The 25,150-nt window shown below is 36.8% G+C and overlaps 2 protein-coding genes across 4 annotated transcripts in view; one reads left to right on the top strand and one right to left on the bottom strand.

Annotated features, from left to right (window-relative positions):
- LOC120425053 (protein argonaute-2) overlaps positions 1–14,958 on the top strand; it is a 104,136-nt gene extending 89,178 nt beyond the window's left edge. For 2 of the 3 annotated variants that reach the window (XM_039589429.2, XM_039589444.2), the window contains 9 exons: positions 19–113; positions 174–396; positions 458–703; positions 761–926; positions 4,631–4,970; positions 5,033–5,199; positions 5,258–5,776; positions 9,582–9,751; positions 9,825–14,958. In XM_039589429.2, the coding sequence (XP_039445363.1) occupies positions 19–113; positions 174–396; positions 458–703; positions 761–926; positions 4,631–4,970; positions 5,033–5,199; positions 5,258–5,776; positions 9,582–9,751; positions 9,825–9,963 (2,065 nt within the window). In that variant the 3' untranslated portion in view covers positions 9,964–14,958. The remainder of the gene's footprint in view (positions 1–18; positions 114–173; positions 397–457; positions 704–760; positions 927–4,630; positions 4,971–5,032; positions 5,200–5,257; positions 5,777–9,581; positions 9,752–9,824) is intronic. The other variant, XM_039589437.2, reaches the window with a different exon arrangement.
- The window catches only part of LOC120425083 (lipase 3-like), a 30,552-nt gene continuing 19,676 nt past the window's right edge, over positions 14,275–25,150 (bottom strand). The window contains exons 5-6 of the mRNA XM_039589480.2: positions 15,628–15,773; positions 14,275–15,568 (exon numbers count right to left, since the gene is read on the bottom strand). Coding sequence (XP_039445414.1) covers positions 15,413–15,568; positions 15,628–15,773 — 302 coding nt within the window. The 3' untranslated portion in view covers positions 14,275–15,412. The remainder of the gene's footprint in view (positions 15,569–15,627; positions 15,774–25,150) is intronic.

Genomic DNA, 25,150 nt, shown 5'->3' with positions numbered 1-25,150 from the left:
GACCGTTTCGCTTTTCAGATACTACCATCCCCTTGGAGGTGGTCGTGAAGTTTGGTTCGGTTTCCATCAGAGCGTGCGGCCCTCGCAGTGGAAGATGATGCTGAACATTGACGGTAAGTGAGAGCTCCGTGAATCTTGTAGCTACGAAATTGACAACCTTTTCCACCTCACAGTGTCGGCCACCGCCTTCTACAAGGCCCAGCCGGTGATTGAGTTCATGTGCGAAGTGCTCGACATCAGAGACATCAACGAGCAGCGCAAGCCGCTCACCGATTCGCAGCGCGTCAAGTTCACCAAGGAAATCAAGGGCCTCAAGATCGAGATCACCCACTGCGGTACGATGCGCCGCAAGTACCGGGTTTGCAACGTCACCCGGCGTCCGGCCCAGATGCAGTCGTAAGTGTTGATCTCTACACTATTTAAGGAAGTTGAGATTAATCTGCCTCTTCTCTCGTAGCTTCCCGCTGCAGCTGGAGAACGGCCAGACGGTGGAGTGCACCGTGGCCAAGTACTTCCTGGACAAGTACAAGATGAAGCTTCGCTATCCGCATCTGCCGTGCCTGCAGGTCGGCCAGGAGCACAAGCACACCTACCTGCCGCTGGAGGTCTGCAACATTGTGGCGGGGCAGCGTTGCATCAAGAAGCTCACCGACATGCAGACGTCGACGATGATCAAGGCCACGGCCAGATCCGCTCCGGATCGGTGAGTTGTCAAACCTTTCTTCAAGAAATATCCCCTAATCCGAGTCTTTTATTTCAGTGAACGCGAAATCAACAACCTGGTTCGCCGCGCCGACTTCAACAACGACGCGTACGTGCAGGAGTTTGGCCTGGCCATCTCCAACAGTATGATGGAGGTTCGCGGGCGGGTGTTGCCGCCGCCGAAGCTGCAGTACGGAGGGCGCGTTTCCAGCATGAGCGGACAAGTAAGTCTATTGAAAGGGCTGGCCGCTTTCGCTTTTATTTGCTTTCTCGATCTCTCGGTAGTGTTTAGTTGCGGGGCTCTGTGGGGTTGAGTGATCGTGTTTCGAACTACGCTCTGTCTAACAGGTTATTATCCAGCTGTCCTGAAAACGAGAGGTTTTCAAACTACACTCTGTCTAACAGGTTACGATTCCAGACTTCAAATCAGCTACTTGATAGTGCATTGTTGGCAGACCTGAAGTGTGAAGGCTAAAAAGAAGGTTATTCTCGAGCAGCTGCCCTAAAAATGACACGTCTTCAAACTACACTCTGTCTAACAGGTTATTATCCATCTGTCTTGAAAACGAAATGTTTTCAAACTACGCTCTGTCTAACAGGTTATGATTCCAGACCTTGAATCAGCTTCTTCACAGTGCATAGTGTTGGAAGACCTCTTCTAGTTTGATGGCAAAGAAGAGGGTTATTCTCGACCAGCTGCTCTAAGTTCTCAAGTTTTCACACTACACTTTGTCTAACAGGTTATGGTCTCAGAACCTAAATCAGCTTCTTCATAGTGCATTATTCTAGATCAGCTACCCGGAAATTGTCAATTTTTCAAAGTACGCTCCGTCTAACAGGTTATGGTCCTAGACCCTAAATCAGATATTACATGAGCAATTCTCTGCGAAATCGGTCTTTTTTTTTAATTTTAATTTTTGTATTTTTTAATCCGACTGAAACTGTGCCTTCGGTATGCCCAAAGAAGCCATTTTGCATCATTAGTTTGTCCATATAATTTTCCATACAAATTTGGCAGCTGTCCATACAAAAATGATGTGTGAAAAATCTTTTTATCTGTTAAATTTGTATCTTTTGAAGGAATTTTTTGATCGATTTGGTGTCTTGGGCAAAGTTGTAGGTATGGATAATGACTACACTGGAAAAAAATGATACACGGTAAAAAAATAGGTAATTTTTTTATTTAACTTTTTATCACTAAAACTTGATTTTTAACAAAACACTATTTTTATTTTTTTTATTTTTTGATATGTTTTAGAGGACATAAAATGCCAACTTTTCAGAAATTTCCAGGTTGTGCAAAAAATCATTGACCGAGTTATGATTTTTTTAATAAATACTGATTTTTACAAAAAATCGAAATAGTGGCAAATGGTTCGTATTCATGATTGCTGAGAGTCGCAGGACTCTCGCCCTTTGCTATTAGTAAGTATCCAGCAAAGCAAAGGCAACATATAGTCCAAACATTCAATATTACGCCCTTTTAAAATGTTAGTCTTGGTTTAAAATTTTTGAAAATATTGTTTTCGAAAAGTTCGGAAAATTTCACATATCGAGCCAAACATTTCATTAGGGCACAAAACCAAAACGTAAACATTCAGGATTATTCCACTATTCCATTCATTAGTACACTCCCTACATGCCCTCCAAGAATCAGATTGATAACAAACAATTTCCTATTGAAAAAATCAAAAACACAAAAGGGCACATAACCATTTTCACTGCAAACCAAAAAAAATGTTCAAATGTGCCCTTTTATTTTTCGTTAGTTTCTCGTACTTAAGGAACTTTTTGTATTATAAAGTGAACTTTTCATGCATTCTTAACACTAATTCACCTGAAAAAAAGTTTGGTTAACTTTTCACCAAGGATTTCTGCAGAGAAAAACTTCGTCAAAAAACAATATTTAATACGGTCCCGCGGCTGCTGTTCAGTACACTTTAGAAGAATTTTTATGTTTCACGTACCTTATTTACACTATTCAATCACAAAACTTCACCAATTATCAAAATTTCTACTGAATTCCTCATTATTTCTAACTAAACAAAAGGGCCCGTAAACATCATTCAAATCAACAATGCGGTGACAGCGCTTTAGTGCCCTTTCAGCTCTCTTCGAAATTGCATTTAGAAAGGGCCCATTATGAACAACAGTTGAAAAGTTAAAAGGGCCTAATAACGAGATTTTCTTAAATTATGAGTTTTATTGCGAAAATCAACAAAAATTAAGAAGCATTTAAGCAGAGTTGAGGATAATGATGTGTTTTGTCGTGTCATCAGTAAAAATACCAACAGTCAAGCTTCTTTTTTAAATAGGAATTGAAACAAGTTGTCCATTTTTTGCAAGCGATTTTCTCGAATCGCGGTTTTTGGTTTTGTGCCCTAATGAAATGTTTGGCTCGATATGTTTCATGTATTATCATTGAAAATCGGACCATTAGTTGCTGAGATATCGACATTAAAAAATTGTGGGCTGTTTTGGGTGAGACTTAGAAAACATTAATTTTCCATTAATTTTCCTGTTTTTAAACCTTTGCATTGCAATATCTCAGCAACTAAAGGTCGTATCAACAAAGTCCAAAGAAGCAAAATATAGAAAATTTTCTTAGCTTTTCAAAAATATTTTTTCCAAAAGTGTGCAAACATGTGCACAAATTTAAAATAATGAAAAACTGCGACTATTTCCAAAAAAGTTATCTAAATATGGATTTAACTTGAAAACGGTGCACTTTATGAAAATTTCATTAAAGATTTTTTGATTGCAAATTTAATTTTACATCGAAAAATGAAGTTGAAAAATTTTTGCGACCAATATTTCGTTTTTTTTTTGTAAGAATCAGTATTTATTAAAAAAATCATAACTCGGTCAATGATTTTTTGCACAACTTGGAAATTTCTGAAAAGTTGGCATTTTATGTCCTCTAAAACATATTAAAAAATAAAAAAAATAAAAATAGTGTTTTTTTTTTGCAAATTGAGTTTTAGTGATAAAAAGTTAAATAAAAAATCACCAATTTTTTTTTTACCGTGTATCATTTTTTCCAGTGTAGTCCGTATCCATACCAGCCGTCCCCTAACATGACAGTTTTCGTGAGTTGCGCATATCCACCGACAGATGGCAAGTGGGCCTCGTCGGAGTCCGCCCATTAAATACGCAACTCAAAATTTGCATGGGAAACTTTTTTTTCGTGACGGCTTTCGCGGCACGCTCCCTTCAACTGTTCGAGACTAATATTTTAACGTGGCGTATCTCTAAACAAGTTTTTCAAGAAAATGATTCCAGAATGCTTATTTCGTCGTTTTAAACCGAAACAAGGCAAAAACTATATTAATTTTAACTATTCGCCATTTTCAAATGTTTGGCTAGATAATATCGAAAGCCACCATCTTAGGCCCACTGGGCCCACAAAACGGGGTACGCTCAGTTTGTATGGGAGCTGTCAACATGCTCCCGGGCTGATCCATACCTACAACTTTGCCGAAGACACCAAATCGATCAAAAAATTCCTTCAAAAGATACAGATTTTTGAATTTTCACTTATCATTTTTGTATGGACAGCTGCCAAATTTGTATGGAAAATTATATGAACAAACTAATGATGCAAAATGGCTTCTTTGGGCATACCGAAGGCACCAAAAAAGTTTCAGTCGGATTAAAAAATACAAAAAAATGAATTACCGAAATCCTAGAGAACTGTTCACATAAGCTTGACAAGATCTGTTCGAGTATGATGGGAAAGCTTATTATTTGAACTGCCTAGAACGTCGGACGTAGTTCAGGGTATTTTTCAACGAACCCCAACTCGTTGCTTAACTCAATCACTCAACTACCCGCCCCATTTTATAGCACATAGCGATATCCCCCCTAGACTTTAAGCACCTTCCCCCAAGAAACCTTAGCAAGTGGCACGTTAAAATCAGCGAACAAGTTACCCTCTGGTCCACAGAACAAGGTGAGCTTAGCATTACCAAACCAAGGGGTTTGGGACATGCGAGGCAAACAATTTTTCACTGGCGTCGAGATCCGCGTGTGGGCCATCGCCTGCTTCGCGCCCCAGCGAACCGTCCGGGAGGACGCGCTGCGCAACTTTACCCAGCAGCTGCAGAAGATTTCCAACGACGCCGGAATGCCGATCATCGGGCAGCCCTGCTTCTGCAAGTACGCCACCGGGCCGGACCAGGTCGAGCCGATGTTCAGATATCTGAAGAACACGTTCAACCAGCTGCAGCTGGTGGTGGTCGTGCTGCCCGGCAAGACTCCGGTTTATGGTGAGTTGTGGTTGATGATCTTGAAGGTTTGACTGTTCTTGTAACGATCATTTCGCTTTCAGCTGAGGTCAAGCGCGTCGGCGACACCGTCCTGGGCATGGCCACCCAGTGCGTGCAGGCCAAGAACGTCAACAAGACGTCCCCGCAGACGCTGTCGAATCTGTGCTTGAAGATCAACGTCAAGCTGGGCGGCATCAACTCGATCCTCGTGCCATCGATCAGACCAAAGGTAAAGTCTACAAACATCTTGAACTTCAATGTTACTAACATCAACCATTCTTCCTCAGGTATTCGACGAACCGGTCATCTTCCTGGGCGCGGACGTGACCCACCCACCGGCCGGCGACAACAAGAAGCCCTCGATCGCGGCCGTCGTCGGCTCGATGGACGCCCATCCGTCGCGGTACGCCGCAACGGTTCGCGTCCAGCAGCACCGCCAGGAGATCATCCAGGAGCTGAGCAGCATGGTGCGCGAGCTGTTGATCATGTTCTACAAGTCGACCGGGGGCTTCAAGCCGCACCGGATCATCCTGTACCGGGACGGGGTGTCCGAAGGACAGTTCCCGCACGTGTTGCAGCACGAGCTGACGGCGATCCGCGAGGCGTGCATCAAGCTGGAGGCGGACTACAAGCCGGGCATTACGTTCATCGTGGTGCAGAAGCGGCACCACACGAGGCTGTTCTGCGCGGACAAGAAGGAGCAGAGCGGCAAGTCCGGCAACATTCCGGCCGGAACGACGGTGGACGTGGGAATCACGCACCCGACCGAGTTTGACTTTTACCTGTGCAGTCACCAGGGTATTCAGGTGGGTTTTTGGAATGGTTGAGTTTGGTTTTTTTTTTCAGGATTCGTGAAGGTTCAAAACATACAACCTCGGCTGCTGAACCACCTTCAAGCAAGTCACTGGCAACAGTTGGATGAAGTCGTTGTAATTCTCAACGAAGTTTCTTGAGATTTCTTCCCTGAAATACTAAATGAATCCACCGTGCATTTATTTCAAATGAAAAAAAAAAAAAAAAATGAAAAAAGTGGAAGTGGAAAGTGGAAAAAAGTGGATTAAATTTTAAACCCAAAAACTAAAAAAAATTATGAAATTGAAGAATTTCAACTCACAATTGTAAAATCGACGGTAACATTTCAAAAGGCATCATGTACATTTTGACACTTTCTGGGTTATTGCACATTCTGAAAGTACTCCTAATAAGCTACCTCTCCACTAAAAATGAGCAAAAGTTACTTCAGTAAAGTTTGTTTAATTATGATTTTAAATAAAGTAACATAAACAAAATATCTGCCATCAGCAGTCCCTGTTTATATAGCCCTGTTAACCTGTCAAACAAAAGACTACATGAACCTCGTGACGAAAAAAAAACATCATGAAAAAAGCGCCATGTACATTCGGCGAAGAAAAACGAATCATAACAAAGGGTGATATAGACGTTAGTGATTTCAAAAGACGTTATGTTTGTTTTTCTCAAATATAATGACGGAAATAATGTTTTATTGAATATGGATGATCAAGTATCAATAAAAGCAACGTTTTTCATCGTTTGTTATCATTAGAACTTCTTCTTTTGCTTTTATATTAAAATGGGAATTGAAAATCGATGCTCAACATTAAAATGCGTTTTTCTCAAAAAGGATGGTGTGTACATGATGCTTTTTGAAATGTTGGCATCGAAATGCCTAAATTCTAAGATTTTATAAGTATGTAATTCAAAAATTCCAAATTATCGATTTTGTCAAATTTTAAGACTGTTAAAATCGGTTAAAATTCATAATTTTAAAACTGTAAAATAAGTTCTGAAATTCTAGAACGATTTCACATTTTTTTTCGAAATGAAACTGAGAAAATCAAAAACAGATTAATTTATTTCAAAAATTCTGAAATTCTCATATCTTTATAGTTTTCAAATTTCAGAATTCTAAAAATTCTAGAATTTTCATAGCTTTTACTCTGAACTTTAAACTTTGAAATCCTAAAATTTAAAATTCTATATTTTCAAATTATAACACAATAGAATAAAAAAATTACAATACAGTCCAGACTCGATTATCTGAAGGTTTGTACATCACGTTTTTTTTCATTTTCTTGTTATTAACGTAAAATTTGAGTTTTGCGATCCCATTTTAGTTAAATTTGAATTGTTGATTGCTTATTAAAAAATTAAATGCATTTTTATAATATTGCAATACCGCCATTTTGGCCGTCATATTGGATTTTAAAATTTTAAATCATTTTAGCGTAGTTTAGGGGTCATACGTAAGCTCGATAATCAAAATTAAGACAACGAAAAAAAATGTTTTTCGTGATTTAATTACCCGAAGTGAAATTTTCACGAGGCCTTCGGATAATCGAGTCTAGACTGTATTCTATAATTGTAAAAAAAAAAAAAAAAAACACAGGATTACAAAAATTACAAAATACAAAAGTACTAAAATATAAATAAACAAAAAACGCAAAAAACAATACTGAAAAATGCTAAACAAAAATTAAACTAAAAAAAACAAAATGAAAAAAAAACAATTAAAACTTAAAAACCAAAAACTATAAATCTAAACTCAGTATAAATTTAAAATTTGAAACATAAAACCTTAAAAACTTAAAAATAAAAACATAAAATTTTTAAAACCTAAAACCTTATAAACTTTAAACTTCCAAATTTTAAAATTTTGAAACTTAAAAATTTTAAAGCTTAAAAATTTATAAACATAAAAAATAAAAAACTTATAATTTAAAAAACTTCAAAATCAAAAAACTTTAAAATTTATAAACCTCAAAATCAAAAAACTTTATAATTTAAAATCTTCAAATCTTAAAAACTAAAAAACTTAAACTAAAAACTTTAAATCTTGAAATTTAAAAACTTGAAAACTTCAAAAAATTGAAGCTTAGAAACTTTAAAACCTAAAATCTTAAAAACTCAAGCTTATCAAAAAACTTTAAAAACTTGAAATAACTAAAAACTTAAATTTAAAAACTTAATTATTGAATGAACTGAAAAACTTTAAATCTTAAATTCTTGAATACTTCAAACTTTAAAAACTTCAAAAAATTTAAACTTAAAAAAATTAAAAACTTAAAATCTTAAAACAACTAGGAACTTAAAAACTCATAGCATAAGAAATTTAAAACTTAAAATACTTAAAAACTTAAACTCTTTTAAACATCAAAAATTAAAAACCTAATTTAAAAAACTTCAAAATTTAAAAACTGCAAAACTTAAAAACTTTATATAACTTCTCGATTAAATTTTTAAAAGGTCCTATCTGCATAGGAAACCCATGACTCATAGGTTGTTTTGAAAGTTTACTCTAGACTTAAAAAATTGCAAAACATAAAATCCTAAAAAAACATCAAAAACTTCCTAACTAAAATCTAACAATCTTCACAACTTAATAACTTAATAACTTAATAACTTAATAACTTAATAACTTAATAACTTAATAACTTAATAACTTAATAACTTAATAACTTAATAACTTAATAACTTAATAACTTAAAAACTTAATAACTTAATAACTTAATAACTTAATAACTTAATAACTTAATAACTTAATAACTTAATAACTTAATAACTTAATAACTTAATAACTTAATAACTTAATAACTTAATAACTTAATAACTTAATAACTTAATAACTTAATAACTTAATAACTTAATAACTTAATAACTTAATAACTTAAAAACTTAATAACTTAATAACTTTATAACTTAATAACATAATAACTTAATAACTTAATAACTTAATAACTTAATAACTTAATAACTTAATAACTTAATAACTTAATAACATAATAACATAATAACTTAATAACTTAATAACTTAATAACTTAATAACCTAATAACTTAATAACTTAGTAACTAAAATTATTTTTTAACTTATTAACTCAAAAACTCGAAAACTGCAAAACTAAAAAAACCAAAAAAAAAACCTAAAAAAAACTACAACACAAAAAAAAACAAAAATTCCGAACCAAAAACTCATAGAAAACAAAATAAACATAAAAATAACAAAAAATCATAAAAATAACAAAAAATCATAAAAATACAAGAATAAAATAAATAAACATGAAGAATATAAAAAAAAACAAATTAATATTAAAAATATAAAACCATAAAACAAATCAAAATATGAAAAAAAACGCATACATACAAAAATACTAACAAACAAAAAAAAAATCTAAAATGAAAATAAAGCGGAAGTTTCTCTTGTCATGGCTAGGCGCCACAAGCTGACACAGCTGAAGATCTCAAATTTGGTTGGTGAGCTCTTGAAATTTTATAGAAAGGGGCTTGGACGCTTGAATTGGTAAGGTTGATTATCTAGGATCCGCTCTAAGCAAGTGTTACGACCACTTGCAGAAATTTCCGTAGTATCATTTCAATAGGGTGAATCTGCGTTTGTAAACAAGCAGTCTATCCCCCTCTAACTTGACGTGAACTGTCACTTAAGCAAAAGGGATCGACTGCTTGTTTACAAACGCAGATTCGCCCTATTGAACTGTTACTACGGATTTGTTCAGATAGACTTGTCTTTTGAAAGAAAATCGTTCAAGTTATTCCGACAAACTAAAAACACGGCTCTTCCGTTCAATCCCTCGCAGGGTACCAGTCGCCCGTCGCACTATCACGTCCTCTGGGACGACAACCACTTCGAGTCGGACGAGCTGCAGTGCCTGACGTACCAGCTGTGCCACACGTACGTCCGGTGTACGCGGTCGGTGTCGATTCCGGCACCGGCCTACTACGCCCATCTGGTGGCGTTCCGGGCCAGGTATGTAACCTTAGAAAAGCTTTGTTGTTTATTTGAACTTTTTACTGATTTGAATCGAATTTTTGCGCCAAAGATACCACCTGGTCGAGAAGGAGCACGACTCGGGCGAAGGATCTCACCAGAGCGGTTGCTCCGAGGACCGGACGCCGGGCGCGATGGCCCGTGCAATTACCGTACACGCAGATACCAAAAAAGTTATGTACTTTGCTTAAAGTATTTCACGTCGCTTTTTTTTTTATTACCTTGTATCGATTCGGTTCAAAGTTGTGTTACATGTACCAATTGTACTATTTATTTACCCCTAAAAAACCCGGGACGGCGAAACGCACGATTTTCTCGCAAGATTTTCAAACACAAAATTGTACATTTCAGTAGAAGCGATACACTAAAAAATACGTTGGAACCGTAAAAGCAAATTAAGAAACAAACACCAACAGAGAGAGTTGTTTAGTCAGGATTTAACACAAAAAGTAACGAAAACCTATGGAATTATTTAAAATAGAATATTTGTATTTTTCAAACCTTCATTTCTGATTTGATCTTATATTTAGCTACGACTTAAAGCGCATACGTTATATAGGTTAGGTTTAGTTCTTGTACGCAATTCAAGGTAGTAGAAGTAGTAGTACAGTGGAGCGTTGGCGAAAAGAGGCTCCGCCCACCCCTCAAAAAAACTCGAGCAATAGCAATGCAAACAGGGCGGAGTCAGGATTCGTCACGTCACTCTCACACCAACACAAGGGAAAACAACAAAATCAAACAAAAAAACGCAGAGGTTTCTTTAGTCAGTCTTTACTTTTGCTCAAAGTATACAAATCAAAACAAAAAAGTACACGCTGAAAACATCCTGAATAGGTTTCGATATGGCTTTAATCCAAAACTGAGAGGAGAAAGAAAAACAAACACAAAGGTTAGAAATTTTCCAAGCTTCCAATTTAGTTTTAACACACAAACACACACCATTTCTAGAGCGTGCGCGCGTTTAGATTTTAAGTAAAGAGGCTTTTAACAAACACACTTTTCGCAAAAGTTTGCAAACTTACTACCCCTTTTCTGCTTTACTTAGTGCTTTATTTACAATTTTTTTTCTGCGTTCGTGTTAGGTAATTTAACAAATTTTGTTCTCAAACTCTGAATTGTGCGCGAAATAAACGAATAAACGAACATGATAAAAACTAATACACACACAAAACTCAGCTTTAACAAAAATCTCTAGAAAACTAAAAAACAAACAAACAAATCAAATCACTATTTAGGGAACAATCTCAACCCGCACACAGACGCAATTTTAGACATTCCTCAAACAAGAAAAAAAGTAAATAAAAAAAGGTCGGACCGCTTTTATATCTCTGTGCAACGCAACGCAACGTGTGTCGAACAAGGTAAACAAACTCGATCCCGATTAAATGGTTGTTTTTATTTGTGTTTTCTTTGTGTTTAGAAACAAAACTCTCGTTCTCAAGTAAGCAGATTTAACTTATTCGCATGCGTGCGTCACGAAACAAGGGAATAATTTTGTAAGTAGTTGAAATCTGTTTTTCCTATTTTTTTGTCGTCACTTTAATAATTTTTGCGACAAAAAAATTAAAGATTTATTTTTTCTCTCAGTGTAACGGTCTGTTATCTATTGTCTATGGCATGTTTGGTCGGTGAGGCAATTATGTTGGTTATTTTCACTCAAATTTCGTCAAAATTTATCCTAAATTTTATCGAAGAAAAAAAAAACATTGTAACAACTTCAGAATATTACGTTTGCTCTGGCATGTTGGGTCGATGAGGAAACACCGGCCATTTTGTTATTTTTTGCGCTATCGACCAAATAGAAAACAAAAAAAAAATCAATCTAACCCAGTTAACTCAATCCGAATTCTGAAACGGAATCTAATTTGAATCGTATACAAATTCCGTTTCAAACGCAACAACCGGTTCCGTGCTCGAACCGGTTGTTGCGTTTGAAACGGAATTTGTGTACGATTCTAATTAGATTCCGTTTCAGAATTCGGATTGATTTGACTGGGAAAACCCTAATCATACTTTTTTCTTATGTGTTTGGTCGATAAGGAATCCGAACATTTCCAAACAAAAAAATTCTCAGTTTCTGCATTTGGTCGATGAGTGAGTTTAACCTCCAAAAATGTAAAATTTTGTGTAATTTGAGAATTTAAGACATTTAGGATTTAAAGAATTTAGGAACTTGAGAATTTAAGAACTTAAAAATTTTAAAATTTATAGTTTCAGATTTTTGAATTTTTAAATTTCAGAGTTATGTTTTTTCGATTTTTTTCTTTTTTTGTTTTCAATTCCGAGGTCATTGGGCAATGTCTGGTTCTGTGTTTGGTCGATGATGTCAATTATAGTTATGCACTCAAATGTTGTCAAAAGTAGGTCAATTCCAAGGCATATTTTATATGGAGATTTTCAGAAAAGTAAAAATTTGACAATTTTCCAGGCAAATTTAATCTGATTTTTTTTTCCTGTGGGGTTTCACCTTTCTGATAATCGCCTTATAACATTCGGTTTTCGTGCCAATAACTTTTTTAACAGCTGGAAAACCCACCTTACCTTATCTAATCTACTCACCTTGGTCAACCAAAAATTTTTGTGTATCAATTGGTCGATGAGGCAACTGTGCCATTTTGAGTGTTTGACTCGTTGACCAAACGCCTAAAAAATCTATTTACAATTATTTCGAATAAATAGAAGATTTTATTCCTCAATTTTTCTATGGGCGATGAGGCATTTGAAAATTTTGTCATACTCTCGAAAAATTACCATTTCTGGAATATTTCCAGAGTTTTTTTTGAAAAGGACCAATAAACTATTGTCTTTCATATGTTTATAGGACCTAATAAAAAAAACTCAAGATTTGTCTGATCTAATCTAGCACAAACGCAGCCAGTCCGATGAAAGCATGCTGGAAATTCTTGTGATTATTAATAATTGCAATACTTCCGAGGACAACCCGAAAACGCACTAAAAAAATTAAAGCGGCCAGCCCTACTGTGTTGTGTTTACCGCAGAGATAATTCTGTGAAGGGATCACATTTCACAGAATCTACCGGGGAGGAGGAATGTGTGGACATACCGTGCCAAACGCTCCGGTTTATTTTTCAACATTTTTTTTTTGAGATATTTGTATTTAATCACTGTTCTTCATTTGCCCCATCGACCAAACGTCAAACCACAAAAACGTAGACCATGTTTCACAGACCAATCACTGAGAGAAGATCGAACTTTTCATCAAATTTTCGTACCGACGACGCCAACTAGAGGAGCCAACAACCCAAGTGAGAGCCATTTCAAGTAAAATGAAAACGAGTAAGCAAATTGTGGACGATAACGACATTTACGGAAGCCACTAAACTTCAAATATGGGAATAAACAAAGTAATGTTAGCAAGTGACTTGTAGTTGTACTATAAATATTTTAGCTAGTAAGTGTAAGCAGCGGATCAACCGAAACTTTCAAAACCCCCCCTCTCTTAAAACAAAACACGCAGTATATTAAACGTGAATCACTCGTAAAAGAAACATAAAATGGAACTCAGTGTAAGAACGGAACTCATCTTAAAAAATCAAACCTATCAAGAAACACATCCAGCAACTTATTAAATAATTATAAATATTGCACAATAGATGTGAAGAACGTAATTTATTAGAAAAGAACCCCCCAAAATAGACACAAAATCTGAAACTGGGTGAAATATTAACGAATAAGAAAGTTTTAAACAAACAATCTACAGATGTGAAGCAGAACACGCATTGAATTTTAATTGTTGTGAAAAATAGTGGATGTGAACAAATAATAATGCAGCAGCTAGAACAATCGTCGAAAGAAATAGAAAAAAATGGAACAAACGTAACCTTAAAAAAATCATCCCCTCTGAACAAATGCCAAAATTGTTAGTTTTTTTTCGCCACTTTCGGATAGCAGAAGAACCAAAAAAGTTTTACACTATTTTGTTGAGTGTTTTGTTTTCTTTTTAATTTAGGAAAATGTGTCAAATCTCACCAATTTGCGAGCGTGTACTTCGTTTGACAGCTTGACTTCGTTTGGTGAAGGAGGTATTAGATTATGGCAAACAAACAAACAAGACAAAATGTAAGCAGGATGACGTTTTATTAAAACTGTCAAAATGTGCTAGTTTGTTTGTTTGTTTGTTTGCCGTAGTCTAATACCTGCTTCAGTTGAATTCAAAATGACCACCATTTTGCTAAATTTTCTTTTGATTCATGTTCAAACTATCAAAGTTTGAAAACATTCAAAAACAAAAGTGTCAGAAATGACATTTGGTCGATTGAGCCACCAAATCGAATTCAAAATGGCCGCCGTGGCTTCACTGCATGGTCAGTGATGCAAACATAGAATTCGTATCTGTCAAATGAAGTCCACCTTAAAATTAAATTTGTTTTCGGTCATGAAATCACCAACTTGACCTTAGCAGCATCCATTTTGTCTTCTTTTCATGGTAGAGCCTTTCGTTGTCTTCCTAGAAGAAACGTTCTAAGTTTTTCATCTTCCGATCTGGCAATTATTGCACCTTATATCAATAGTACCATATAAACAATGAATCAACACAGCAACTAACGGATAAGCAGCAGCAGCAGCAGCACCACAATTGAATGAGGTTTCAGCCCAGCAAGTCTCATCTCATTTTTTCCTCGATGTAACTTTCGTTTCGCCACTCAAAACCTTTTAAACTCCCCCAGAAAGCGATCATCATAAGTAAATAAAGAGAAAACAGAGTAATAAAAACTAGTTTGTAAGGCGCGAGATATCGTGAGCAACCATGCAAACGTGACATCAAGAACCGGGAACTTTCTATTATTAATGTTAGGCTGTATTTTTGTAAGTAGAGGAGGAGAAGGCGATGATGAACTATCTTAAAAATAAAACAAGTGAACCAGCAACATATAACAGAATAAACGTAGAAATAAGTAAAATGAAACAAATGATTATGAAAAAATGAGGACAAAGAATCAAAGATATCAAACAAACTTAAAAAAAACAAGCAGAGAAGGTGAACAATAAAGTAACGTGAAAGCGGATAGAAAAACAGTAGAATTCTGCGAAAAACAAAAGAACACAAGCTACTAAAGAAAGAATAACAAACAAGGGATTTTCATTGCTAAGTAGATAATAAGTGTTGAATAAAGAAACAAAAAAAAAGAATTAATTAACAGAAGCCAAGTTTTGCATGTAAGTAAGCGTGAAGAAGCCAGGACACAGTGATTGTAACAAGGGCGTCTATGCAACAGGATACACAAACATACAAAAAAAAAAAGAACACACATTTATAACAAAACTTATAACTTATGATTGAAACTATATGTTTTATTGGACCACGTTTAGTTAAACTAATTTGTAAGTGCTCTAGTGAAAGCAAGCAAGGAATCTTAGCATCAAACAAGTACTTTACTCTCTCTCTCTTCGAAGTTTCCTTTACCTTTGTCAAACAACTATTTTACGTACCTTTTCGTATCTTTCGTTCATTGCTTTATTAGTTTGGTTGTTTTGTCACTTCGAAATGCCACAATGAAAACGAGTTTTCACACATTATATACTTCAATTTTATGCCTACAGATTAGAATAAACTGTTTCAAGTTTAGAGTAATTGTAAACTGTGCGTTTCTTTCTGACGTCAAATGAAAGTGTGTAATATCACATCCCAGTCGAAACGTTTTGCATCGTTTGCAGAATTTTGCTGTAAACTTTGAGGTAAACTTGCGCGTTGTAGATGAAATCCATGTGGTTCCAGTTGGGAAGCTCGTAGCGGGTGCGGCACGACGGAAGTTCCTTGGTAAGTTTTTGGAAGTCCTACAAGACAAAAAGATAACAGTTAACGTGAAGAAGTTGATACTGGGTTAGTTTGTTACCATTGGTGACGTTAGAAAATCCTTGGTTCCGTAGAAAAGAGTGAAGGGTACGGAAATTTTGGAGAGGTTATACTCTGGTGGTTTTACCTGCCGGTACCGTTGCATGTTGGTTAGGTAGTTTTTGTAGTCGAATTGCTGGAATTTTTCTGAAATTTAGTAATGGTTTCAGTGAATTCACAAAATTAGGTGTTACAAGCAGTGGTTGACTAAAATCACGATAAATTGTCTGTTCATAATACAATAAGGATGAAACAAGGTTAAACAGAAAACCGGATTGACAGAAGGAATGGATCCTTCGATTTTTCACAAGTGCCTTTTAGAGGTAGGATGATCAGGTTGTCACCAGTACAAACTAGTAAGAAATGGCGAGCATAATCGCCTGGAATAGGGTTCTAAAGCCCTATATAAATTTTAAAGTACAACGGTGAAAACACTATTAAAAACCATTTATTATCACTTTTATTATAAACAAAAAATAAATTGACAACATTTTTTATGGATCAATTATGTGATACAAGCAGTATACAACTAAGATCATGAGTTTATATTGTAGGCGATGAATTGTCTGTTCGTTATTGAAAAAATATTGAATACAAAAATTATGTTGCCGTAATGAATTGGATGGATGGAATACCATCAACAAGATAAATGAAAAAAAAAATGTTTAAAAAAATAAAACAAGACAAGGTCAATATGAACCTAGAAGGATAGAAGTTTAGAGCTGGTCCGGGTAGGTCGATCTGTACAAAGTAGTAAACAAAAACGAGCTTCTTCGCCGGGAATTGCAGGATATGCAACTTGGCGTCCTATACGAACCTTGTATTGCGTTTCTAGAGAATCGTGTCATCTGGATTCGTCGAACGGTTAAGAGTGCTACATTTTAAAGGCAGTTTGAATATTTGATGTCCGTAATTGAGGAGTACAACGACCAATGATAGAATGGTTCATAATAGTGTAAGAAGTTACTCGAATAGAATATTGTTCACGAGAAATCCGGAAAAGTAGCCCCAACTTCTCTTCGATTTGCGTCAAACTTTGTCCTAAGGGGTAATTTTAGTTCCCGATTACGAATCCGAGGTCCATTTGTCGATATCTCGTGACGGCTGGGTGGTAATACCCCTTTCATTTTCGAACATGCAAAAAAATACGTGTTTTTCAATCATTTGCAGCTTGAAATGGTGATGGTGATGGTCACGAGATATCGAAAAACACCCCAAAACAAAGTTACACGCATATCAAAGGGCCATTTTTGTATATATGGAGCCAATTGTACTTGAAAATAACATTTAAGAAGGGCGTAAGGCTGGTACAAATTGTATTTGAAGGTTTTGTCTCCCCCCTTCAAAGTTGGCCCGAGAAATCAGGGGGTAAAATTTTTTTTCTAAAGACTTCAAAATTTCCATGGAAATTTAAATGGAATAAGCTGAAAACAATTTCAAATGCATTCCACTGCGTTGAGAATCATTTTTAGCATTTTTGGATTAATCTAAAAATCTTTAAAATTTTGGAAAATTTTCGATGTTTAGGCCCCCCTTCCCCTTCAAAGTCGGCCTGAAAAATCAGGGGGCAACCTTTTTTTTCGGAAAACTTCAAAATTTTAATGAAAATTAAAGTTTAATCAACCGAAAACCAGTTAAAATGCATTTTCCTGCGTTTATAATCATAGTTAGCATGTTTGAACTCTTTTGATGACATTTTAAATTTTCATAAATTACCAGTGTCCTACCAGTACCAGTCCCACAAAAAGGTTTTTTCTCGCGAAAAAAAAAATGTCCATCAATACATCGATATTTTGAAAACTATTGATTGGAAAGCAACTGGACGTGTGTAAAATGCATTTTAAAACACTATTTTCATCCAAATGTTGAAAGCTAGGCTTGTAATTTTTTTCCCCTCTTCGACTTTGGTCAGAGCTGAGGGACATAAACTTCAAAAAATATTTGCAACGGCCTTAGTATCGCAAAAAAAAAAATTTCGCTGAAATTTTTATTTTGTCGTATCTTACATTTTTTGAAAACAAATTATTGCAAAACAACTGAACTGCCCATGTTCGCATAATTGTCCCATATGCAAAAACAGCAAACTGAGAAAAACGCATTTGAAGTTTGTCCCACACATAAGGATACGTGTTAAGTTTTGACGAATAACCGGATTTCCTCCCGATTTCCAGAACAAAGTACTGGATGTTATAGGCTCTTTACAAAGAGCACACGATTTTGAACCAAACTGCATCAATAACTCAAAAGTGATGAAAATGCATATGGGACATTTATGCGATCATGGCAGTGAACTAGTGTAAAAGGACGTCAAAAATTTTCGCTGCTGCTTTTCTTTGATTTTTTGTTCCAAAAAATAAAAAGTGGTTCCGGAACTAATCAGTGCAGTGGTGAATGGTGTTGTTCGTGGTGGAAATGTTCAAGCAATGGTTCCAGCGGAGGATTTTGAACAGGACGGTTCAATCAAGGACGTGGCTCGTTCCGGGTCGGTCGCGATACTGCTATGGAACGCGGAGGCCTTCGAAACTTCCCCGACGACCAGGGTGGATGTGGGTTCGCCTGGAAATGGACAACTTCCGGGAATCTGAAGGAACTGAGGTTCCGTTGCCGCAGTTTCCACGAAAGGAGAGAAAGGAAGACGTCGGAGCAGATTACGAGTGGGGCGGCGGCAAGCTGAAGCAGCTCAAGCAGGAACCGGTCTTTTTCGGTGTATTTCGGGCTTGCGTGACCTTTGAAGAGAAGTAGTCAAGGCACAAAACCCGAAAATAGCGATGCAAGAAGCAAATCGTGTAACAGGCCAGTTTTTTATGGATCTAGACTAAATCGACCCTCCTGAATCCGAATCTGCCTGTTGATTTTCCCGATTCTCAAAGGGAACCGAGATATTCAAGATGGCGTCCAATATGGCGGCTGAATGGAAAAATCACAATAAAAGGATTTTTAAGTTCAATCAACTACTCAAATTTAACTAAATTGGGGTCGCTGAACTCGAATATGATCCCTAGAATACTCCAAAGTACTCAGGGAATATGCAATCCAAGATGGCGGCCAATATGGCGAAGTTAGAATATTGGAAATGTTAATACAGAAATGTAACAGGCTATCAACAGGTCAAATTTAACTAATTTGGGGTCGCTGAACTCGAATATGACCCCTAGAATACTCTAAAGTACTCAGGGAATATGCAATCCAAGATGGCGGCCAAAATGGCGAAGTTAGAGTATTGGAAATGTTTATACAGAAATGTAACAGGCAATCAACAGGTCAAATTTAACTAATTTGGGGTCGCTGAACTCAAATATGACCCCTAGAATACTCCAAAGTACTCAGGGAATGTGCAATCCAAGATGGCGGCCAATATGGCGAAGTTAGAATATTGGAAATGTTTATACAGAAATGTAACAGGCTATCAACAGGTCAAATTTAACTAATTTGGGGTCACTGAACTCGAATATGACCCCTAGAATACTCCGAAGTACTCAGGGAATGTGCAATCCAAGATGGCGGCCAATATGGCGAAGTTAGAATATTGGAAATGTTTATACAGAAATGTAACAGGCTATCAACAGGTCAAATTTAACTAATTTGGGGTCGCTAAACTCAAATATTACCCCTAGAAAACTCCAAAGTACTCAGGGAATATGCAATCCAAGATGGCGGCCAATATGGCGAAGTTAGAATATTGGAAATGTTTATACAAAAGTGTAACAGGCAATCAACAGGTCAAATTTAACTAATTTGGGGTCGCTGAACTCGAATATGACCCCTAGAATACTCTAAAGTACTCAGGGAATGTGCAATCCAAGATGGCGGCCAATATGGCGAAGTTAGAATATTGGAAATGTTTATACAGAAATGTAACAGGCTATCAACAGGTCAAATTTAACTAATTTGGGGTCGCTAAACTCAAATATTACCCCAAGAATACTCCAAAGTACTCAGGGAATGTGCAATCCAAGATGGCGGCCAATATGGCGAAGTTAGAATATTAGAAATGTATATACAAAAATGTAACAGGCTATCAACAGGTCAAATTTAACTAATTTGGGGTCGCTGAACTCGAATATGACCCCTAGAATACTCCAAAGTACTCAGGGAATATGCAATCCAAGATGGCGGCCAAAATGGCGAAGTTAGAGTATTAGAATGTTTATACAGAAATGTAACAGGCAATCAACAGGTCTAATTTAACTAATTTGGGGTCGCTGAACTCAAATATGATCCCAAAAATACTCCAAAGTACTCAGGGAATGTGCAATCCAAAATGGTGGCCATTATGGCGAAGTTAGAATATTGGAAATGTTTATACAAAAATGTAACAGGCAATCAACAGGTCTAATTTAACTAATTTGGGGTCGCTGAACTCAAATATGACCCCTAGAATACTCCAAAGTACTCAGGGAATGTGCAATCCAAGATGGCGGCCAATATGGCGAAGTTAGAATATTGGAAATGTTTATACAAAAATGTAACAGGCTATCAACAGGTCAAATTTAACTAATTTGGGGTCGCTGAACTCGAATATGACCCCTAGAATACTCCAAAGTACTCAGGGAATGTGCAATCCAAGATGGCGGCCAATATGGCGAAGTTAGAATATTGGAAATGTTTATACAGAAATGTAACAGGCAATCAACAGGTCAAATTTAACATGCACATTTGACCTGTTGATTGCCTGTTACATTTCTGTATAAACATTTCCAATATTCTAACTTCGCCATAATGGCCGCCATCTTGGATTGCACATTCCCTGAGTACTTTGGAGTATTCTAGGGGTCAAATTCGAGTTCAGCGACCCCAAATTAGTAAAATTAGACCTGTTGATTGCCTGTTACACTTTTGTATAAACATTTCCAATATTCTAACTTCGCCATATTGGCCGCCATCTTGGATTGCACATTCCCTGAGTACTTTGGAGTATTCTAGGGGTCATATTCGAGTTCAGCGACCCCAAATTAGTTAAATTTGACCTGTTGATAGCCTGTTACATTTCTGTATAAACATTTCCAATATTCTAACTTCGCCATATTGGCCGCCATCTTGGATTGCACATTCCCTGAGTACTTTGGAGTATTCTAGGGGTCATATTCGAGTTCAGCGACCCCAAATTAGTTAAATTTGACCTGTTGATAGCCTGTTACATTTCTGTATAAACATTTCCAATATTCTAACTTCGCCATATTGGCCGCCATCTTGGATTGCACATTCCCTGAGTACTTTGGAGTATTCTAGGGGTCAAATTCGAGTTCAGCGACCCCAAATTAGTAAAATTAGACCTGTTGATTGCCTGTTACACTTTTGTATAAACATTTCCAATATTCTAACTTCGCCATATTGGCCGCCATCTTGGATTGCACATTCCCTGAGTACTTTGGAGTATTCTAGGGGTCATATTTGAGTTCAGCGACCCCAAATTAGTTAAATTTGACCTGTTGTGGCCTGTTACATTTCTGTATTAACATTTCCAATAGCCTGTTACATTTCTGTATAAACATTTCCAATATTCTAACTTCGCCATAATGGCCGCCATCTTGGATTGCACATTCCCTGAGTACTTTGGAGTATTCTAGGGGTCATATTTGAGTTCAGCGACCCCAAATTAGTTAAATTAGACCTGTTGATTGCCTGTTACACTTTCGTATAAACATTTCCAATATTCTAACTTCGCCAAGTTGGCCGCCAACTTGGATTGCATATTAACTGAGTACTTTGGAGTTTTCTAGGGGTAATATTTGAGTTTAGCGACCCCAAATTAGTTAAATTTGACCTGTTGATAGCCTGTTACATTTCTGTATAAACATTTCCAATACTCTAACTTCGCCATATTGGCCGCCATCTTGGATTGCACATTCCCTGAGTACTTCGGAGTATTCTAGGGGTCATATTCGAGTTCAGTGACCCCAAATTAGTTAAATTTGACCTGTTGATAGCCTGATACATTTCTGTATAAACATTTCCAATATTCTAACTTCGCCATATTGGCCGCCATCTTGGATTGCACATTCCCTGAGTACTTTGGAGTATTCTAGGGGTCATATTTGAGTTCAGTGACCCCAAATTAGTTAAATTTGACCTGTTGATAGCCTGTTACATTTCTGTATAAACATTTCCAATATTCTAACTTCTTCATATTGGCTGCCATCTTGGATTGCACATTCCCTGAGTACTTTGGAGTATTCTAGGGGTCATATTCGAGTTCAGCGACCCCAAATTAGTTAAATTAGACCTGTTGATTGCCTGTTACACTTTTGTATAAACATTTCCAATATTCTAACTTCGCCATAATGGCCGCCATCTTGGATTGCACATTCCCTGAGTACTTCGGAGTATTCTAGGGGTCATATTCGAGTTCAGCGACCCCAAATTAGTTAAATTTGAACTGTTGATAGCCTGTTACATTTCTGTATAAACATTTCCAATATTCTAACTTCGCCATAATGGCCACCATTTTGGATTGCACATTCCCTGAGTACTTTGGAGTATTTTTGGGATCATATTTGAGTTCAGCGACCCCAAATTAGTAAAATTTGACCTGTTGATTGCCTGTTACATTTCTGTATAAACATTCTAATACTCTAACTTCGCCATTTTGGCCGCCATCTTGGATTGCATATTCCCTGAGTACTTTGGAGTATTCTAGGGGTCATATTCGAGTTCAGCGACCCCAAATTAGTTAAATTTGACCTGTTGATAGCCTGTTACATTTTTGTATAAACATTTCCAATATTCTAACTTCGCCATATTGGCCGCCATCTTGGATTGCACATTCCCTGAGTACTTTGGAGTATTCTTGGGGTAATATTTGAGTTTAGCGGCCCCAAATTTGTTAAATTTGACCTGTTGATAGCCTGTTACATTTCTGTATAAACATTTCCAATATTCTAACTTCGCCATATTGGCCGCCATCTTGGATTGCACATTCCTTGAGTACTTTGGAGTATTCTTGGGGTAATATTTGAGTTCAGCGACCCCAAATTAGTTAAATTTGACCTGTTGATTGCCTGTTACATTTCTGTATAAACATTTCCAATATTCTAACTTCGCCATATTGGCCGCCATCTTGGATTGCACATTCCCTGAGTACTTTAGAGTATTCTAGGGGTCATATTCGAGTTCAGCGACCCCAAATTAATTAAATTTGACCTGTTGATTGCCTGTTACATTTCTGTATAAACATTTCCAATATTCTAACTTCGCCATATTGGCCGCCATCTTGGATTGCACATTCCCTGAGTACTTTGGAGTATTCTAGGGGTAATATTTGAGTTTAGCGACCCCAAATTAGTTAAATTTGACCTGTTGATTGCCTGTTACATTTCTGTATAAACATTTCCAATACTCTAACTTCGCCATATTGGCCGCCATCTTGGATTGCATATTCCCTGAGTACTTTAGAGTATTCTAGGGGTCATATTCGAGTTCAGCGACCCCAAATTAGTTAAATTTGACCTGTTGATAGCCTGTTACATTTCTGTATAAACATTTCCAATATTCTAACTTCGCCATAATGGCCGCCATCTTGGATTGCACATTCCCTGAGTACTTTGGAGTATTTTTGGGATGATATTTGAGTTCAGCGACCCCAAATTAGTTAAATTTGACCTGTTGATAGCCTGTTACATTTCTGTATTAACATTTCCAATAGCCTGTTACATTTCTGTATAAACATTTCCAATATTCTAACTTCGCCATAATGGCCGCCATCTTGGATTGCACATTCCCTGAGTACTTTGGAGTATTCTAGGGGTCATATTTGAGTTCAGCGACCCCAAATTAGTTAAATTAGACCTGTTGATTGCCTGTTACACTTTTGTATAAACATTTCCAATATTCTAACTTCGCCATATTGGCCGCCATCTTGGATTGCATATTCCCTGAGTACTTTGGAGTATTCTAGGGGTCATATTCGAGTTCAGTGACCCCAAATTAGTTAAATTTGACCTGTTGATAGCCTGTTACATTTCTGTATAAACATTTCCAATATTCTAACTTCGCCATATTGGACGCCATCTTGGATTGCACATTCCCTGAGTACTTCGGAGTATTCTAGGGGTCATATTCGAGTTCAGTGACCCCAAATTAGTTAAATTTGACCTGTTGATAGCCTGTTACATTTCTGTATAAACATTTCCAATATTCTAACTTCGCCATATTGGACGCCATCTTGGATTGCACATTCCCTGAGTACTTCGGAGTATTCTAGGGGTCATATTCGAGTTCAGTGACCCCAAATTAGTTAAATTTGACCTGTTGATAGCCTGTTACATTTCTGTATAAACATTTCCAATATTCTAACTTCGCCATATTGGCCGCCATCTTGGATTGCACATTCCCTGAGTACTTTGGAGTATTCTAGGGGTCATATTTGAGTTCAGCGACCCCAAATTAGTTAAATTTGACCTGTTGATTGCCTGTTACATTTCTGTATAAACATTTCCAATACTCTAACTTCGCCATTTTGGCCGCCATCTTGGATTGCATATTCCCTGAGTACTTTAGAGTATTCTAGGGGTCATATTCGAGTTCAGCGACCCCAAATTAGTTAAATTTGACCTGTTGATAGCCTGTTACATTTCTGTATTAACATTTCCAATATTCTAACTTCGCCATATTGGCCGCCATCTTGGATTGCATATTCCCTGAGTACTTTGGAGTATTCTAGGGATCATATTCGAGTTCAGCGACCCCAATTTAGTTAAATTTGAGTAGTTGATTGAACTTAAAAATCCTTTTATTGTGATTTTTCCATTCAGCCGCCATATTGGACGCCATCTTGAATATCTCGGTTCCCTTTGAGAATCGGGAAAATCAACAGGCAGATTCGGATTCAGGAGGGTCGATTTAGTCTAGATCCATAAAAAAATGGCCTGTTACACGATTTGCTTCTAGACACGAAAAATGAGCACCTTTTTTGATTTCGTGCCTTGACTAAAGCTGATTTTGAAAATTTTATCAACTGGTGAGCTCGTTCTTTTTATAAGACAACCATACTTTCATTTATTCTGACATACACACACATCAATGAACACAAACCACGCCAATATTACTATATACGCGGTAGGGTGTTCCTTTGGTCGTTCGCTGTGAGTTGTGGATTGCCTGCTTCTCTAATGAAGGTTCGACTAGGGGGGCATGCTTATTAATTTCTCGTCGCTCCATACCCTCAGTGACGTGATGGGAGCAAGGGCGTCTATACAAAGTGTCCCTACACCCGCTACAAATTTCCGGTGCTTGGGGAGGGGAAAGGGGTTTCTTTTTATTCTTTGCGCCGGTATTTGTAGCACTAAAATTCGTGCAAAAAAACTTATGCACGTGGGTGTACAGATTACAGAGTAAAAGATGATCGAATTGTTCACCTAGCGCTCACATGTGTTCCAGGACCAAGTTGCCTGCGGGTATGGGGATCATACATACATACATACATACATGGCAGTGAACTAGTGTAAAATGCTTTTTAACACTCCTCCGTCCAAGGCGGAAAAAAAGTTGGAACGCTAACTTCAACTCGCTGGTTCTCAGCCAAAACT

The sequence above is a fragment of the Culex pipiens genome, chromosome 2 (genome assembly GCF_016801865.2).
Source record: "Culex pipiens pallens isolate TS chromosome 2, TS_CPP_V2, whole genome shotgun sequence".
Classification (NCBI taxonomy): domain Eukaryota; kingdom Metazoa; phylum Arthropoda; class Insecta; order Diptera; family Culicidae; genus Culex; species Culex pipiens.
Note: the sequence above shows the minus strand (reverse complement) of the source record. Positions and strands in the feature narration are given on the sequence as shown.